The sequence below is a fragment of the Falco peregrinus genome, chromosome 11, assembly GCF_023634155.1.
Source record: "Falco peregrinus isolate bFalPer1 chromosome 11, bFalPer1.pri, whole genome shotgun sequence".
Classification (NCBI taxonomy): Eukaryota; Metazoa; Chordata; class Aves; order Falconiformes; family Falconidae; genus Falco; species Falco peregrinus.
The window spans coordinates 7,358,261-7,378,097 of NC_073731.1; the positions used below are offsets into that span (position 1 = coordinate 7,358,261).

The following is a 19,837-nucleotide window of genomic DNA, read 5'->3' on the forward strand; positions in this document are numbered from 1 at the left end:
TTCCAGGCTCCTTATATTAAAGTCCCACCAGCGCCAAGCATTTTGGTGCCAAATCAATGCATCTATGCCATGTGCTTGTATCCAGTTGTCTCTCCCTCTCTCATCAGCAATCTTTCACTCATTTTCCTTCTTGAGGACAAGATTTCTCTTGCTGCCATCCTGACATGATTCATGCAGCTTGATCTAAGCCTTTGCTGAAGGAATGGATGTTATTCATGAGCCCATGGTGATGTTGGAAAGCAACCAAAAACTTACGATCCGGAAACACTGAGACATTATGAATGTCAGCAATGCATACAGAGAACTGCTGGCACTTAGCCTCAGTACTTAAGCAAAGCACTTCCCTTTTGTCTTTAAATAAAAATTTACTTTTAGAATTTCTAAAAGTTTACCAGATAAGGTGCATAACTGGAGGGGTTTTGTAAGTTGTCTTGTCGCTAGATTGCAGGCAGGCAAATTAAATTAATCATTGGGTCTTGCCTACTAATAAAATGAGTTTGTCTTCAGGACACATTTTTTTTAATGTTCTCTTTTCTGTATAGGAAAAATAGTGTCAGGAGAAAATTGAAAGTTCTTTAGAAAAATCATTGTTAATGTTTTTTATTCCTCCTTTTTCTTATTTTTAACTAAAGATATGCAGAGCCTTGAGAAGTTGCTGAGAGATGCAATAATATATGGGCAGCCTCGAAGCCGCAGAGCATGGAGGAAAATTATCATCCTTGTGGAGGGCATTTACAGGTATGTTTGTGTTCTAGAAACGTGAGTAACCTTTATCATTTCTGAGGACAAAATTATATATTGAGTGAAGCGAACATTGACTCTAGGTATCTGAGAGAAATCTTAATGAGAGTGGAGGCTATAATAACATTCTGTGATCTTATAAATGTGTTGATTTCCATTACATCAATCTGAGTCCTGGTGTAATTTGCTCCAGTTAGATCCTCTGTGGTGTTCTGAAAGTTGATGTAGCAAATCACAGTGAAGTGGGAAATGTACTTTAAGAGCAAGACAGGTCATCAGCTGTTGTATGTTGTCACAGATGTGATAAAATCCGTGGAACTATAGTAGGGGTGGAGTTTTACTTATGGAGTAAGCTGAGTTTTCTAGAGTTGTTTGCTGTGCATGGACAGATCACAAGACAACTAACTATGCAGAACTAATTAAGTTTTGCATACCCAGTTCTTACCCGGCTGTTGGAATCTAAAAACTCAAGATAAATATAGGCCAAGTGATATCAGCACCTTTCTAGTAACCAGTGGTGGGTCTAATGGACTCACATTTTAACAGGAAAAACCACCAAAAGATTGGCTTTCAAAGAATTATATAGTGGTCTTTCATGTAGCCCCAGTCCCTGTAGGAATCTGAATGAGAGAAGTGCCTTTGATAATCCATCAAATTCAGCATCAATAATGTCATGTAATTATACAGCATCCTAATCAGATAGCTACAGTTCACTAGTGTGGTGCATCTTACACCCAACCAGAAAGACATACCTTCACTAGAATTTGGCAGCAAAGCAGAGGCACCAGCCACGCTCACTGTCCTAAGCATCATCCTGGCAACCACTCAAGTCAGGAGAAGGTTGCTGAGGAGGGAGCCATGGGGCTGGTGGGTGGCATGGAAGGGGGAGCCACTGGTGGGCAAGGAGTTGTAGCAGGGAGAGGCTGAGACCGTGAAGAGGAGGGAAGGGCTGAAGAAGCAGGGATCTGGACAGTAAGAGGGTTTGCAGGGATCTAGGCAAAGCTACTGTGGTGATGATGAGAGAGGGAAGGGAGTAAGAGAAGGATAGTTTGGGGAGTAGCACCACCTGTACCAGAGAGAAGGGAACCAGAACCAGTCATTCACAGGATGTGACATGGTTTATGAAAGCAACATTAAACTTTATATGTAGGGATCATATCATGTGTTGCTGAAATATAAACAGTCTGAATGGGCAGTCATTTACACCATTTTATCAAGAAATGCTAGCACAGATGAGCTGATTAGCTTTTTTCCTAAGGAATCTTTTACGCTCTCATGTCATCACAACTTCATAGCTTTCAGTGTTTTCTTTTTACCTAACGCTTTCCATCTGCATAGAGAACGAATCACCCCTTATCTAAACACCTGTTACTCAGAGCTGAAACGGGTCGACAGCAGATCAGCTGATCCAAAGCAGGCTGAATGTCTCCTTTCAACCAGAATAAACAGAGCAAATCTGCAAATAAACATAGCTTGGCACTACTAAAAGAAAGTTCAGATTTAAGGACTTTGATCATGCAGAAATTAAGTAGACCACCAACATTTTACTGACAAATATTCCCATCAGTCACATGGCCTGCAGAAAATGCTCTGGCTGCTGAGCTTTGTTCACTTTTAAATCCTTTACCCTGGATATTGATCTCTGAGGAGCAAGAAGGTAGACTGGTGACACAGAAGCACAGCTTGGTCCAAGCAGTGGGACAAACCCATTGTAAGATATTTGCAATTTATATTTCCAGATGTGTATTTGATATAGTTTTCCTCTAGTTTTGCAGTTCATTGTCAAAGGAGATTTTGTTCTCAAAACTTCAAAAAACCTTCTGTTGGAATGCAAAATAAAAACATGTTAAACCTCAGAGAACTTCAACAAAAAAGGAACCGTAAAGTTCCTTCAGCCTCATAAGGGCTAAATAACGCTGACACCACTTGTGCTCTCAGTGTCTATTGTTGTGCGAGGCATAATGTTGAAGAAAAACAAAACTCAGGTCTCTAATAGTCTCTCACTGGAAACTAGCCCTAGCAGTAGCTAGTTTGGTTGATTAGTTGTTTTTGATAGTACAAGATTACGGTTTGCTTGCAAAGCAAGTCTCTGACTTGAGGCAGAATACCACCATGCCCCACCGTGTTGTATCCCTGCCACCACTGCCAGCCCGAGACACACACAGCTGATCTGTCCTTAACAGCACAGCTGGGGACAGATTTGCAGGCCATATAGTCTAATCCAGTAAGTAGCTAATAACATTTCATGTGCAAAAGAAAAGCCGGAGAAAGATATTAGAAATAGTCTTACTTTTTTTTGTGTGCATGTTCGTTCTTTTCTTGGTCCTTGATTTTTGAGAGACTAAAATTTTCCAGACCCCATATTGGCTAATGTTAGGTTTTATGAATACTTGCCAGATGCCAAATTAACATTCATCTAAAGGGTTTAAGAGGAGGTAGAGTGTTGTTAGAGTATTCTTCTTACAATAGTTAATACTGCCTTTTTTTCCTTTTTTTTTTTTTTTTTTTTAACTCCTCCTTAAAGGACTTAAGTTATGCTTCAGGGACAACTAATACAGAATTTAAATAACTTAGAGCCTTTCTTCATGTTAAAATATCTTGAATTGCAAGTTTGGCTTGGCAAATTTTTGCAGAAATGCTTTTTCCAGAGATGCAAAAGAAACACTAAGCTTTCCTTCTTTAAAAAAACTTGTTATATGGGACACCATAGTCTTAGTATGGTCAAGTTGATGGTATGGAAAAAAATGTGCTTTCTGTTTCCATTAGGAGTATGTTAAAGTGTTTACACTGTGCGTGAGCCCGGACTTACCAGTTGGCAGAATTTAAAAAGGGTCATTGTTAGCCAACATGAGCATTTCTGGAAATCAGAGTTGTGTTTGAAACCATAAGCCGCAGATTTTTCTTGGTTACAACTGAAAGCAGAATTGGCCCCTCGACTTGGGAAGCACTCAAGCAACATGTCAAATAAATAGCAATAAGTATATGTTTCTTTGCTTTTTAATGTCTCTATTATCTTTAAAAGAAAAAAAAATCAGAAGTAAATGTAACTGCTAGTGAAAGTTGGTTCTTAACTTGGGTAGCCTAGGAGCAAATATATTCCATTTGTGTTCCAAACTGAGACCATCTAACCATTGATCTTCAGTATAAAAAGCATGAACAAGTTTTGGCAGTGTCCAGGACACAGGTTAAACAGACTTGCTAAATCATATTTCTATTATTTAAATTCCAGATAATGTTTTCCTTGGCTTCTACCATTTCCAGTTCAGGATTAATCAGTTACTGTGTTCTTGCATGATTTGTGGTAGGCTTCTGCTGTCTTGCACACATGCTTACCTAGGAGTCAGATAGGCCAAAGCCCAGGGCAGGAATTATGGGGCACCAGAAACTGTTCAGAACAGATTGTTTTTCATTTGTTTTTTCCCTGCTTCTAATTTAATTTGGGTATTTTCCCTTCCAGCTAAGAAAATAGCTCTCTGATCAGTTAGATACTGTCCAGTGCCTTTTCATGTACATTAGAAGTTCCTTGGGATTCAGTGCCAATACCTTAGGAAATTTATCAGGGTTATTTTTTATTTCCTGGGATTAAGTGACTGGACTTCCAGAAAAGAATCAGGTAACGTTTAATATCTTTGGCTGGGGACCAGCATTAAAGGTTAACATTTCTATCATTTCAGCGTATGGGGTTGTGTTTGAGAGCAGGGTCAGAAAGTTTCCTTAAAACTATTGCTCTAAACTGCAAAACAGATTGTTGTATGAATGTGCAAGGCTTATGTAAGAAAACAGTAACTAAAGTAAACATTAAAATGGAATGAATAAGTCTTGGGAGTAACAGGTCAGGAAAGGAGGGATATTCCCAATTACAAACTAGCCTGAAAGAGGAACAGATACAGTTTGCAAACATTGAAAGGATAGTGCTACTATAGGACATGTTTAAAGACATTGAGTGGTACAATTATGAAGAAGATAACAGGTTCAATATTGGTAAATTAACTTTCCTGACAGAAAAATTAAATTGAAACTGTGGTGCCATAGTAGGATGTAGAAAACCCTTTTCCTGAGAAGTTTTGAAATAAACTGGACAAAAACTTACCAAGCGCGAGCCTGTGTTCCAAGTGAAGTGACCAGCACAACTGCACACCTCCTGCCTCTCAAAGCACCTGGCTCCACAATTCATTAGCTGCATCAGGAGGAATATCAGTGATTTGGTAGGGATTAAATCAAGCTTTAGAATTCAGTGATCCCAAAATTTTGGATTATTTCCTCACATCTGGAAGCAGATTTAAACTAAGCGTGTACTGAGGCAAGCTTTTGTGCCTGCCCACTGAACAAGGGAGATGAGGATCAGCTGAAATCTAGCAGCTTTACATCCCTGTCACCAAGCTAATAATTTTTGCTACAAGACAGGATGTAATACCACGTAATGAGAACGTCTGGCCTGGGCAGAGTTGGTTTATATTTATCTGCATACAGCTTTTTCAATGTGCCCTGCGCGCTTGAGCAGATCTGGAAACAGATCAATAGCTTTGTAAAAGTGACACAACCAGACTGAGACAGAACTTCTGGCTCTCTGGCTTAAACTCAGTTGACATCAATATTTACTGAAGGATCCTGTAAACTTTCCATCTGGGCTATCCAAGGGGTTATGTGAAGTGAGCTTTATCTTGGAGCAATTCTAAACAGAGCTTATGTGTTCATATCACAAACCATCTCCCAGGGTCAAAAGAGAGACCAAGAACAGAGTAGGCAGCAAAACAACTCTCATCTCTGCCATCAGGAGGGCTGAGGCCTGTTTGAAAGGCAGCACAGAAAATGTACACGAAACCAGCAGCACTTTACTTCATGGACACTTCAAGGCCATGTTAGGATCGCTGTTAACTATTGTAATGTTTATGTCAGACAGCATCTTTCAAGAGCAGTAAATCAACACTGGAACTGAATACAAGTGCCTAGTTTTGCTAAACAGCCTAGAGTTCAGAGAGAAATCTACTCATACAAGTAAGAAAAGTTTTCATGAATGCTTTTAATGATTAAATCTGACAACAGCCCTGTACCAGCTCTATGTGTTCTGGGATTCAGCAACAACTTGCTTCCATTCCATAAATAAGCAGCTAATCAAGCTCTGTATTTTTAATTTAACGTTCTTACTCTTCTCTTTTTGAAGATAAATGCTGTCTCTCCCATCTGAATTGCCATGAGCCACTAAACCTAATAACATCCACGTAAATGTGGGGAAAAGTATTATTGTCCTTCTCTGCCTAGCTGGTCTGCCCACGTATTGCTGGAAGGTGGAGGGTGGGATGTCTATTTACCTCCCTCTGCAGAGGGACCTGATATAGCCATATAGCGGGCTGACCATATAGCCAACCTGGAGGCTGACCAGGTGCAGCCCAAAGCTGCCACCCCCAGCACGTATGGTGCTGCGTGCCCAAGTGCACACAGTGGCTCCATATAATTTTTAGCTGACTAATGCTTTGACTCTGGGCTATGTGAGGACTGTGGGCTCTGCCCTTGTATTCCTTAGGAAAATAGCTGTGGTAGTTCAAGTTGCAACTCCCCAAGCTGCCAAGTGACATTTGGGAAAAGTGAGAAAGCCCAGTCTTCAGGAGCTTGCAGTACAAACCCACCCTTTTTTACTGCTGCGGCCATGGTGCCGATATACAGACCCACAGCTGCCCCTTCTATGTCTGAGCAAGAGAGAAGGGCAAGATTTGCCAGCAGTCACCTGACAGCCAAAAATATGCCTCCAGGCACATACAGTCAGGCTTTCTGAACCTCCCAGTACAAACAGCCCAGGCAACCCTTGTCCAGGGCTGCTCCCCCATGCTGTTCATTCAAACTAATGGAGACTTGCCTATGGGCAGGTCTCCTTCAAAGCTGGAGACCAAGATGTTTCCAAGCTTAGTCAGGAGACCAAAGGATGAAGGACGACTAAAATTGTCAGAAATTTCCCAAGTTCTAAAAGCACATCCTGCTCCTTTTGTGTTACCAAACTGCCAGCTGCATAGTGCAGCTAGAGTGGCAATAAAAAACTCTGTGAAAGCCAGTGATCCAGGACCTAAAACTTGCTAAGAAGTTGTGGTGATTGTAGTGCCCTTTTGTACATGCTATTTGTGAACAATGTTTCTGCTTACCTGAAACTCTTGTAGCACTTGCAAGGGGATACCCCTTAGCTGCACACCTTAGCCAGGGAGCGCTGGTTTTCCTGGCACACAGCGTACTCCCTTTGTGTTTGGTAGGAAGTGGGTTAGCATTTCAGGCCCTGCTCACTACAGCTAGCGGAAGAGAATATGTTTAACTCATTATGAAACAGACACTGAGCGCATCAGAGCACATCCAAGCATAGCTATAGTCATCTCACAAAGGCTTTCAAGACATAATAGTCTTCACAGCAATATTATTGATACTTATCTTAATGGGATTAGAGTGCATTTCTTATTCATCTCCCTGGGCTTTCATTTTGCTATACAACTCCTCTGTGCCTTCTAACATACTGATGTGATTACCAACAATACAAAAGATTTATCATCTTTTCTCATTTCTACAAATCTCAGTACACCATTAGTGCAAGTTCAGAATATTTCTTTTTCCTGCATGGCTGTAAGAAATTAAAAAGAAAAAGTGGATTTTTACTTTTTTTCCCTTTTGAGTACTAGGTAGCAGGCTACGTTTCCCAAGAAGTACATGTTAGGAGCAACTATTGGCAAGAGTGGATTTAAGCTCCCTTTTCTAATCACCAATTCTGTCCGCTCTGAAGACTGGGGCTGCTTAGAGTTATGCACAGCACCATCTGTGATTTTCATGGGGCCCATCTCCTGTGCATGTCAGACCGAGCTCCTCTGCGCCCGTAACTGTAGAGCTGTTACCTCCAATTGTTGCCACAGTAGCTGACAATGAAGTAAGCAGGGACCAGACTGAATTATAGAAATTCCTTAGAATTCATTACAATATTCGTTTTGTAGTAAATTGCAATGTGCTGCTTTGGGTATCTCCGTCTTGCTTTATACCTTTCCTTCCTTTTCTGGCGCGTTGAAAATTTTTAAATGTTCAAAGACTTTTGACTGGTTTGGATTGTTTGAAGGCTAGAACTGTTTGACTGTTTTATATTCACCTACAGGTGGGAAAGGGTTGCAATTTTTCTTTGAACTGTAAATACAAATCGAGGTTCCAGAAGATCTTTCATGGAATAAAGCAATTAATGACTATGTTTTCTGGCAGTATCTTAAAGAGAGTACAGGATTTGCTGTTCATCCATGATTCTCTCTATCTGCAGCATGGAAGGATCCATTGTGCGTCTGCCAGAGATAGTCTCCTTGAAGAAGAAATACAAAGCCTACCTCTACTTGGACGAAGCTCACAGCATTGGTGCAGTGGGAGCAACGGGCCGAGGAGTTGTGGAGTACTTCGGTATGAGTCCTGATGATGTTGACGTGTTAATGGGAACATTCACAAAGAGCTTTGGCGCAGCTGGAGGATACATAGCTGGCAGAAAGGTAAAAGAAAAACACAAATGTTTTAACATGGTGGGGAGTACCTTCCTATTATGTTAATATGTTATATATTTAATTATCTTATTGCATTGACTGCTTCACAGGAGCACTATTCCAAAGTTAGTACCATTTATGTCTGGATCCCAAATGCACATCAAACAGTCAGACTTTCTTATTTTTGTCTCATGTTCATATTATGTAATTTGCTTGTTTTGGGTATTTCTGTGCCACCCTGATGATTGTTGTTTGTCTTGGAAATGTTTAGACACGTTGTGGTTGGCTAAACATACTTCACTACATTAATTTGCATGCAGATTGCTCATTACTTTATTTCACATTTGTAAACAGTGTGTGGAGCAATATTGAGAGATTAAAGCCACAGTTTCGTCCACTGATAATAAAATTCCTAAGCAGCTGTGAATTTTCATAGTTGCATTTTTAGGAGGATGAAGAAAGAGGGTTACTCAGGGCCTTTTGCAATAGTAAAATCCATGTCCTTGGTTGCTCTATGTCTATTAACAAAACAACCTCTTGCCAACAACAGATGTCAACAAAAAGTAGAGCTGAGCTTGCTTTAACTGGGGGTGTAGAAGAAGAGAAAGCATAATCATCTCCATTGTGAAATGTCATCCGTTTTGCTGCTTGACAGAGATATCAAGTGGTTGCTGTTTATTTACCCTTTTCATATCCTGCTGAATGTATTTCTGAAGCAGTTTGTTGAATGAGTAGGAAGTCTGGTTAGACAGCCCGTATGGTTGCTGTCAGGACAACATTAATAAGGGTAGCACTTGAGTAGAATAAAAGGGCTATAAGAAAGTATAAAGTGTATATTTCTTACTGTCTTTTTTGGTTTTGCCCCTGGAGATCTTAAAGCAGGCTATCATAATACATCAAGAATCATTTTTTTTTTTGTTTCCTTTGCTTCCTGAATTTGTATCTGAAGGTTTAACTCTTATCAAAGACAATGTGGCTAATGTACTAGAAATTATAGTAAGCCTAGACCTGTGAAAAGCACTCTGAACTAATTCATTACCTGATCCTTGGAAGTCTTCTGAAATGAAAGTGGGTCACTCTTTTCCTCGCTGCATGTATCACTAAATTTTGTCTCAGGGCCTTGGTGGCAGCTGCCCACCCAACACACCTAGCATACCTACATTCATTTCTGTAGCCAAAAGTTCACCGTGGCATTTTTATTCTGTGTCAGTTAGAGCACAGAAGCCTTCTCAGCTATTCAATCAAACCCTTAGGATTACAATTGCATTATAGCAATGCATAACCTGTATAAGGTTAGGTAATCTTTATCCTTAGCGTTGAAGTTACTAGACTAGAACACTGGAGCATAGACTCATACAGCTTTTTTGGCAATAATTTGTGTTACTCTTTTTGGCTTTTTTTTTCTGGTGGTATTTTTTATCAAAGCCAGTTTTCAAGCAGGCCGCACCCCTTTCTCACTAACATGCGCTTAGCTTTTAGTTGGTAACTGTTACTCTGATACTTTGCAGTGGGAGGTATCAGCTGTCATAACAATGATGATCTCAATCAAGGGCCAAATTCCAACAGTATCCTTGGATTCAGGAGAGTTATTGGTGCTTTACACGTGCCAACAGTGCATCAATGCAGATTGTGCTCTTAGTTACACAAGGAAATGTTAAAGCAACTATACCGGCTCTAACATGACTGCCCCTGCTGCACTGATGGAAAGTATCAGATGGAAGAAACTTATACGCTAAATAGCCAAAACCAGATTGCAATAAGCTTGCTTTTCCTGCATTAGGTCTTGTGGCAGAGAAACTACGCTGATGTCATGTAGGCTTTGTTTCATTCACAGAGAGGAACCGACAGTATTTTAAGTTCAGCTGTTCATTGGTCTTTAAATTATTTTGGCTCCTTTATAATAGATCTTAGCGCAGAAGTAAATATTATTCTGTTCCAGACTTCTGTTTCAGCTGTAATTGCCCCACTTAAACGGTAAAGTGTTTGCACCTGCCTGATGTTTCTTCAGGCCATGTATTAACAGTAGCAGCCAAGAAAGCAAACCAATAACTGGTGCAACATCATCCTCCTTTTGCGTGTTCTCACTCCTGCAGTAGTTAAGAGGGAAATCTGCTGTTTGGCAAGCTCAAAGCTCATTCATGCTTTGTTTTGCTTGTGTAAGGACCTTGTGGACTTTTTACGAACTCATTCTCACAGTGCTGTGTACGCCACATCTATGTGTCCACCTGTAGCAGAGCAAATCATCAGGGCAATGAAATGTCTCATGGGACTAGACGGGACAACACAAGGTAAGCCACCTTCTTTAACCACTTATTTCAATTACTACCAGACCATCTACTGTTTACAGGCACATGCAAAATGTCATCCAGCAGCAAAATAGTATGGTAACGTAACACAAAGGAAATAATTCTTACTGTAAAATTAATATAAAAATCATCATGCTTATAAGTCCTATCAACTCTATTTATTTTTCCACACTCATTCCCGTGCAGCGGGGATGGAAACATTCTGGAATTCTGGATCTATGGTTGCCAGCCCAATCTGATTTACAGCAACAAATTAGGAGTATGTGAATTGCCCTTGAGTAGATTTTCTGACTTTGTAGGAGGGGTTCGTAACAACATGCCTTTGTTTATGGGCTAGATGCTGTCAGTTTAACTTCTTTGTAAGTGTGAACCTTCAAAATGGCAAGCAACTCAAGCATGGTGCAGAATTTCAAAACAGGTATTGTATGTTAAATAATGGTGTGAGAAGATGATTGTGATAATTCCTATCTTTCTCAGGCATTGATTATGCTGTCCTGAAGCTAGTTTTGAAGTACACTTTGTGCCAAAAGAATTGACTACTGGGTATCTGTATGAAAAAAATAAGTTTATTTAGGTATATTAGGAATATAAATTCCTCAAGTTTCAGATGCAGCTACCATTCATTCCTCCATTTAACATGCTTTCTATGCAGCAAGCAACAAAACAATCGTGTGACCTATCTATCTGTTACTGTCTCAAAGTAGTACTGATATGTATCCAGTGTTCTAGGTCTTAAATCTAAACTCAGAGGAAAGCTGGTGGGTTTTGAATTTGTATATTTTTTGTCAGGAATGCCTAAGAATCATATTATTTTGCAACATGAACCTAAAGATGCAGGCTCTGCTCTGAATTGCAATCTCTTTTATACTGGTCCAGCAGCACTGTGCTGTGCTGTTTTCTCCTACCTTGTGTAGGACTAATGGAGCAATTCTTTACTAGTCCTCCCTGATAGATAGGACCAGGGTTAGGTGGGAACGGAAAGGAAAAAGAACGTATGAGAGCAGGTAAGATAGTGCTCTGCACTATTCTTTGCAGTGCCCTAGAGGGCAGTTTCAAACCGTGATAGGCACGAGGCTGTTAAGACGTTTATTGCAGCCCTTCAATGAGGCCAGAATTTACAAGACCCCAGTGTACAAAAGGAGGGACAGAGAATCTGGTCCTAGCGCCAAACTGCTGAGTGCAGTAACAACGCGCAGCAGAACTCCAGTGCGACGTGTAGACAGTGAGGAAACGATGCTTTTGTCGTTTTGGCAGAGAAGTCAGAGCGTAACAACTGTTTCCAGCTTGAAATTCGAAAGGTCGAGGTTGCGTGTGCAGATGCCTACGTGCTGTTCCGTGGAAGGGACCAGCTGTGACGTTTCCCTGACGTTGGGGACCAGGTGCCGCCCGCGCTGCCGGGGGCTCCCTGCGCGGGCCGGGGGAAGCGCTTGCCGTCAGAGGGCGGCCTTACACCGAGCGTCCCCAGGGCTGCCTACCAGGCTCCCCTAGATGCCGCGTGTAAAGTATTAAACATGCAGAGCGTTTCCAAACCTTCAAAGCCTTTTAAAAATGCTCTTCAGCTAGCGTGATTCTGCACGCAGTTCAGTGCCGGCTAATAGGAGAATTTGGTTCAAGACGGTCTTTTAAGATGCGTGTGTCTGACTGTCTTAGGGCTAAGAGTTTGCAGTATTTTCTCTTCCAGAAGCAGTGGTTGCTTAATGACACAATGTTTGTACTTCTGCACAAAATAAGTGCTTATTAAGTCTTCTGTAAATCCTTTATGAAATAAATTAGAATTGTGTCATTTTTTTTTCAAATGTGTCTTGTAATCTGAAATGCAAAAGAATAGAAAAACAAATAAATAAATCATATATCTCAACTTAAAGTATTGCACAAAGGCTAGCAAACTGGCTATGATGTGTAAAAATGCTTCTTGTCCTTCTGAGCCAGACTCATTATTTTAGTCTATTGGTTTTTCTTTCATGTGGGCCTCCCTTCATTAGGCTGTCTTGTGGACTACAAAAAAACCCACAACCCAAAACACAGGAAAAAATGTTATGCTGGACTATACTACAATGCTGCTTTGACATCAGAGAGAGGAAGGTGGTGGCTTAGAAAAGAGGGGGGAACAGAAGGGAGAAAGCACTGTCTTTTCTTAGATATTTTTGTTTCTAAGTGCAACAGTGGCTTTGGTTGAGGTTTTTTTTTTTGGTCTGCTATCATAGAAAATGGTGAATCCTGCATGTGAGCCGTCCTTGTGAGAGCATGAGCCACTGTGTAGCAGAGATACCTGGCAGAGAAGTTTTAAGTGAGCCAGAGTTGCCACAGGGTGGTATGGAACCTTTGTTCTCTGGAAACCTGTTGAATCGATAAAAGGAGTTTATTTTGTAATTTATTTCAAATGGCATTCTCTTCCCACAGGATGATTTGGGGAATCCTTTATAAGGAGATGTCCACTGATGGTTTGTCCTCTAGCGAGCATTTCTGTGGGGGAGGGAGCCTTGCAAAAAATACTGGGAATGTTTTGGGAAAGAGTGTAATTAGAGTTTGCTAGAAAGTTCCATGTTAACTGGAGGGTACTTCTTGAAAAGAGTATGAAATAATGGGATGACAAATGTGTTAATCCAGCATGTTCTTACATCTGAACTTCATGACTGATGCCTCGGTAGATTAATAGAAATCTAAGAGAAAGAAGGCTGATTTGATAATTTAAATTGCTGCTCTGAAAACTCTTTATATTTTTTAGCACTTCAAGCCATCTTCTTCTGATTTTTCCCAGCTATCAAGCTTTTACATTCCTTTCAATTTCTTGCTATTCTCCACTGATTTGTTAAGCAGCTGATCTAGAAAAGAGTAACATAGGTGGAATTATATAGTGGTGCTGCCAGAGGCCCAAAAGGCAGCAATACTGCTTGCATTTATCCTGGTGTATATCCAGCCGATTGATCTCCCACATTTTCTTCCCTTCTTTTCAATTAGTAAGAATATGGTCGTTTGGAAAGGAAGTGCATTTCCAGGACAGGGTTGGTATACCGGACACATGACTGCAGGATATGAATAGATGTTTATGGACATAGGGGGCACAGCAGCTTCATTACAAGGAAGGAACAGGTTAGCACTTTAAAAATAATTCTATGAAACGTAAACTGTTTAGCTGGAAATATTCTACAGCAGGTGTCTGTTTCAGGCTACAATTTTTTCATATCAACAAAAAGGTTCAGTCCTTCCTCAGGAGAAGGCTAGACATACATATGGGGGTTTGATAATCTAGGAAAAACAAAAAAGGGGAAAAAACCCCAGATTTTAGAAAATCCTTTTTGTCCTGAAGAACTTCAGTTTCTCCAGGCTTTGGGATGAAGATTTTGATTTTGATAGCCAAGTTTATAAATTTTGCCATGTCTGTGGAATACCATCTGAATTTTGGGATGTTGCAAATCTCTAAAAAATCTCTACTTAGAACACAGACAAATGCCAAGATCCACTGAGTGAGGAAGCAACTTCCAGCTCAGCTGGGGGGGCTTGAAAAGAATTTGCCTCATCTGAAGCCTGAACAGATGACTGGGATGGGCCTGAGCACCTGCATCCATCCTGCACTGTGAGGCACTTAGGGAGGTGAAGCAGGAAGATTAAAGAGAGGAGAGACTGACAAGCAAAGGAGGCACAACATGGAACAGATAGCACGTAGGGATAAGGATGGAGACCAGGATAAAATGAGGTGCTGAGGAGATGGGCTGGAAAGGCAGTGAACAAAAAGGGCCTAGTATGGGAAAGGAGAGGAGGAGGGACAAATGTGTCTGCATGAAACTATAGCAAACACAGAACCCTCCAAACTGGTGCTGGTACCTCAAACACTCCTTTGCCTTGTCTGGCCAACAAACTGTTGTGGAGGTAGGCTAGCAAGATGTCTGTTTACCTTCCTTTGCAGTAGGAGACTCCAGTTTGGATGGGCAAGTTCTCATTTTAAAAGCCTTGCACCGACGTAAGTGAAAAGATACAGAGAAGACATAGTAACTCCCAGAGAAACCATCTATAAATGGATGGGTATGTCCCATATTAATATTTGTGATAGCTGTGAGACACTAATGTCATGACAACGTGACTGGGAGGATACTGCAGAGCCTGCAGCCAACCCTCAGCCCACAGTGACTTGAGAAAATGAAGCACAAGAAATGCTGAATTAGGAGAAGATAGTAGTAGTTCCCTCAAAACTGATATGCACAGTTGTTCCTGCCTGGGAAGGAGGAGTACATTGGGGTCACTATGACAGAGTCCTTTGTTTCTTGAGGGACTGGCGGAAGAGTCAGAAATTGACAAGCAAAATTGCAAATGTATTTCCATTTTTATGTGAAATCAGGTTTTTAGTTGAGTTCGAGGCTTGATGTTTTTCAATGCCATGTTTCACACAACTCTGAAAATTGATGGCTTGTAGAACAAGGCACATTCATTCTTGGTACCATAATGTCATAGATACTATCATAGTGCCTATAATAGAGTTGTTCAAAAGTGTATGAACTTCTGGCAGCTGTATTTCCTTTAGTAATGTCATAAGGCAGCAAGTTCCACGGTTCAGTTCATAGACTCTATTAAAAAAAAATATCATTTTATCCCTCTTAAGCCTTTGTGGCCTTTTCATCTCAAATGTGTCTCTCCTCATTTATTAGGAGATAGGAGAAGCAGAAGTTCCCATGGCCTTTACTCTTTATAATTCATAATATAGATATTCTTTATATGTTCTCCTCATAGCTTCTCATTACACCACTGGAGATACCTCAGGAAACTCAGCAGCTGCCTTAGTGGTTTTATCCCCATGATAAGACTGTAGTTGACTCAGTGTTTGGACCCTGCACAGATTTTCAAGTACACATACTTGCATGCAACACAGCCCCTCCAGCTGTGACCTCAGACCTTTCTTTTTCCTTTTCTGCCTGACAATGCTAAAAGCATATTTTTACACTTAAATATGACAGGTAAAAAATAGAACTACTAGGCAGACAGAGTTAAGACTGCTAAAAAATCTAAAGTAATTTTCTTGATAACTAATAATATATTATAGTGGTGTAAAAAACAAATCACAGCATTGCAAAGGCATCATTTTTTTCTGTTTAATGCATGGCAAACAACAATTCACCAACAGCAACAGGTATTTTTCGTAAGTTTTTATGGGATGCTGAAAAATTTAAAACCCTATCCTCGGGAATCTACTGCCATTGTTATGTTAAAAGATAATTCCTAAGGCTGTTTAGATAGAAAATGTTTCTTTAAAATGTTAATTTATGCTGTCATTTTTACTGATTGTCTTTTTGCAACTACTAGTTTTCATCTTTGTTTTAGGCAGACTTTCATCTTTGTTTTAGGTAGACTGAGTTCTTGCGTTTGAGCTCATTCAGATTGTGAGAAGCAACAGAACACTTTCTGTTTGGGCTTGGCATTAAAAAGATCTGGTTTTAAAGGTTCCTTTTTAAAACATTTCTGTCTGCCTTAGATTTTTGTATAACTGGACGACCAGCTTCTTAAAATGCTCAGTTTCCAGCATTTTCCACTGTTACCTGTGCTCAGCAATCCTTTGAAAATATTAGCTTTGCCTGTCAGGGTCCTCTGTAAATTCAAAAACCTTAGTTTAACATCACTACAACCTGCCATAAACCAGCGCTGGCGCAAGGAAGGGCAGTCTTGCTGTCCTTTTTTCCTTTCCCCCATGCCTGTCCCCTTATTCATGCCCCTTTTCCTAACACCAGCATTAGTGTTCGTGCAGTCATGCAATGAACTGAATCAGAGAACTGATCCAGCTGAAAAATAACCAGCCCTCCCACAAATGGTTAGCCTACAGCCAAACCGGTTTGCTGAGCCAATCTACCATATGGCTACAGTGCCAGCACTTGCGCAGCTGGAGCTGAAAGGAACAATCCCTTTTGCAGCTAGGAAAATCTGTGCCACACTGAACTGATCATGAAAGTGCAGCTGTAAGCTTTAATACCTCAAGCTACTTGGTGACGAAGCCCTTGAACCTGCTCAAAACAGCTTGCAGAATCAGTAATACTAAAATATATCTTTTTACTGTTCCCTCTCAAATTCTCATTTTGCTGCTTCATTCTGAGATGTTTGCTTCTCTTGGGTCCTCATCAAGTAGAATGCTTGAACCCTGGCTTAATTTTAAGTTAATATTCCCTATAACCGTGCACTTACATTTAAAGCACATAAGCAAATTTATTCCTTTTTGCAAGCATTGGCTCCATGACCAGGGCTCCGAGTCACTATGACAGTGAAGATGCTAATGATGACACTATGTCGTTGTGATTATTACTCGTCTAAGCTGAACACCACAGATGCTCTCTTAGCAGTGGATGATGAAACAGAGCTAAATTCTGCTATCTTTACCCAAAATGAGTGAGCAGCACTGTCCAGTGGAGCCACCTGCTACATGGTCCACCTCCTAAAAGAAGCCAAATGTACCCATGAAAGGTCAGTTGATCTGAACGAGCAGGGGCTTTGGAGTAGTAGTGTTCACAGTGATTTGCAAGAGCTCTGAGGCTTGAGCAAATTCTACCTCGTTTGAAGTCACTTTCTCCATATTCAAATTTAAATCAGTGCTGCAGTCCTCCAGCAGACTCCACCCATGGATAGGTGTCCCCTGCATTCTCAAATCAGTATTAACTGCAGGCTGAGGAGGGATGTGATCATACTTGGATGTGACTCGTAGCCCCAGGGACAGCAACACGCAGCTCCATGGCACAGTCGCCTTTTAAGGGTGCCTTTGCTGCTGGGACAGAGCGTGAGGATCCCTCCTCTGTTCCAGATGCTGCTTGCCCATGCCCAAGGAATCCAGCACTGTTATCAGCCTGAGAAGCACAAAGGAGAGAAGTGCCTTTTCTAACAGCGTTTAGATCACTGGCATTTCAGAAACACCTAATGTGATACAGATGGAGCGTGTTGTGCACTGGCTGGCTTTCAGCAGGGGGACTGACGTGCTTTGTGATTAATCACCTGTGCTGGGAGTAAATAAGGCTCGGCCAAGGCTGGCTGCTCTGTCCCCACTTTTGTGCAGGACACTGAATGCTTACATTATATATCTGAATGAAGGTGCTGGGTAGGCACAGCTGACTCATTTGAGAAATAAGGTAAAAATGACAGAATCTGTACAATCTTTCTCCTTTCTGCTTCAGCTGAAATTGTGACTTTTTCTTCCCTTAATCTGCTCTGGAAAGCGTTTCAGCAGTTCACAGTTAAAATTGGACTGACTAAAGAAGTCCTTAAGGGCTTATTTAGCAGCCGAATTAAGTTGAAATTACTAGGTTTCTAGTTGGCATTAGATTGTAGAAGAAAATGTCTTCACTTCTCCCCAATTCATAGCAAAGTTATTTTTCTATAAAGATTTTTTATCTGAGAACATATTTCCTTTAGGCACCCCAGTTTTATAGCATTCTATTTGTGATTTAATGCACATGGAGGTACATGTGTGTTACTCTTACAATGGAACCAGAGAAAAAAAAGAAAATCTGTCCATCTGCAACAGTTTAGAGGGGAAGAGCTATTGTTTTCCAAATTTTTTTCAGCCTATGAAAGTTTGCTTTTTACTATCTAGTTAGTAGAGCAGGGCAGGGAAGGGAGTTCTCCATCCGAGGGACACAGATTGAAGAGACACACTGACACCAGTATGTAAAAGTTTGATTGTGTAACTAGTTATCTAGAAAGACTCCATGAAACAACAGCTGGAGAAGATTAAAGCAGGTGGATTTGTGCCTTGAAGAGTCCACAGCATGCCAAAAAAAAGTATGGCGTGGAATTATCTTTCCTGGAATGGGTTCAGGAAAAACAGCTCTCCTTCAATTAAAATACACCTGAGATCTTGATTATGAAAGGCTACAGGTTGCTTATTCCTGTTTTCAATATACTGAGTCAGAATTTCCAAGGGTACAAGCCTACAGGAAGAGTTCAAAGGTAGAATGTTTGTGCAGGAATTGAACACAGCCAGCTTCCCTGCTTATTAAAATCTTGCAGGAGTGAAAAGCAGACATCTCTGGAAGAGGAAAACAAACTTTTGTTTCAGAGAGCTGATAGGTTTACTACCTCTTTCACTGCCAGGATAAGGTCCCCAGCTGGCATAAATAGCAGAGCTCTATTGAAGTGCGTGGAGCTGTGCCAGGTAGCACGGGCCTGAGATCAGGCCCTCAGATGTGTAGTCAGGATGCCTTCCTGCTGTCCAACTCCAGAGCAGCTCCTCACTGAAAGCAGGTCTCAAGCCATAGGCTGGCATGTGACAAAATATCTACCAAATTTTACTCCAAGTGGCTCCCTTAAAAAGCTTGTTGCTTCAAAGAAATTATGAGCAAGCCACTATCTTTTATCATTTCTCCCTCTCTTGCCTTCTCTTTGTATTTTTCCTTACACTAAACCATATTAATTTAGAGCTATAAAGCCTTCTAAAAGGCTGCAGAAATTAAGGAGCTAAAAACGGCAATATGCAATAATGCATGTGAAATAAAAATATAATCAGCATTTTCCCCAGACTTGCAAACACCTTAGAACTTTGCATTAAACCGAATACTTTTAAAGCAGTGCAATGAATGTAAATCCTAAATTTGCCAGCAGTAGGTGGACTGCAGATGCAGTAAATCTGTTTTTGTTGTACCATTCAGGTAATTAATACTGTATTTCAACAAAATTCGGGTATAGGCTGGAATAATCATGGGCTATGCTCCAAGCAGTGTGAAAATAACTTGCAAAATTTAGAATCCTTGATCATTCATTTGGTCTTCCCTCTTTCTATTCCTTCTTAATTCAGCTCATAAAAACATGTACAGCTCTTAATATGAGGTCATGCTTAACCTTAGCTGAAAACTCTGGAGCATTAGTGCGCTTAGTTTTAATTAGCTAAAGGTCAGTTTTCCCTGTCCAGGCTGTTTTCTCTGAACATATGCTATGTTGTGGTTCACATATTTTATAGAATATAACTGGATATCCTGCATGTGTGCTGTAAGCTATTTGCATAGACTGTAAATCCTCAAAGTTTTTGCAAATTAAGAATTTTTGAACGAATATATTTAATGTTTAAGGACCTGATTCTCTAATTACTGCCTACAGGTAAATTCTTACAGTCAAATATAAGCAGCTATATCATTTTAGCTCAAGGGTCTGACTCGGCAGATTTTGACCCCATAAAAATAAAGGATGCAAGATCACAGCTTCAAGAATCAAAGAAAATAGTTTTTAAATGCAATGCCTTTAGTTAAACATACCCCAGTGAATTTAGACTAAGATCTAATTCTAAACTGAACTCATCACTCTTATACTGATTTAATCTACAGCATGGGGGAAAAACTGGGCCAATGAGAC

At 40.5% G+C, this 19,837-nt stretch overlaps 1 protein-coding gene across 1 annotated transcript in view; it reads left to right on the forward strand.

Annotated features, from left to right (window-relative positions):
- Positions 1-19,837, forward strand: part of SPTLC3 (serine palmitoyltransferase long chain base subunit 3) — an 86,853-nt gene that overhangs the window by 59,249 nt on the left and 7,767 nt on the right. The window contains exons 7-9 of the mRNA XM_005238601.3: positions 633-738; positions 8,012-8,231; positions 10,384-10,510. Coding sequence (XP_005238658.2) covers positions 633-738; positions 8,012-8,231; positions 10,384-10,510 — 453 coding nt within the window. The remainder of the gene's footprint in view (positions 1-632; positions 739-8,011; positions 8,232-10,383; positions 10,511-19,837) is intronic.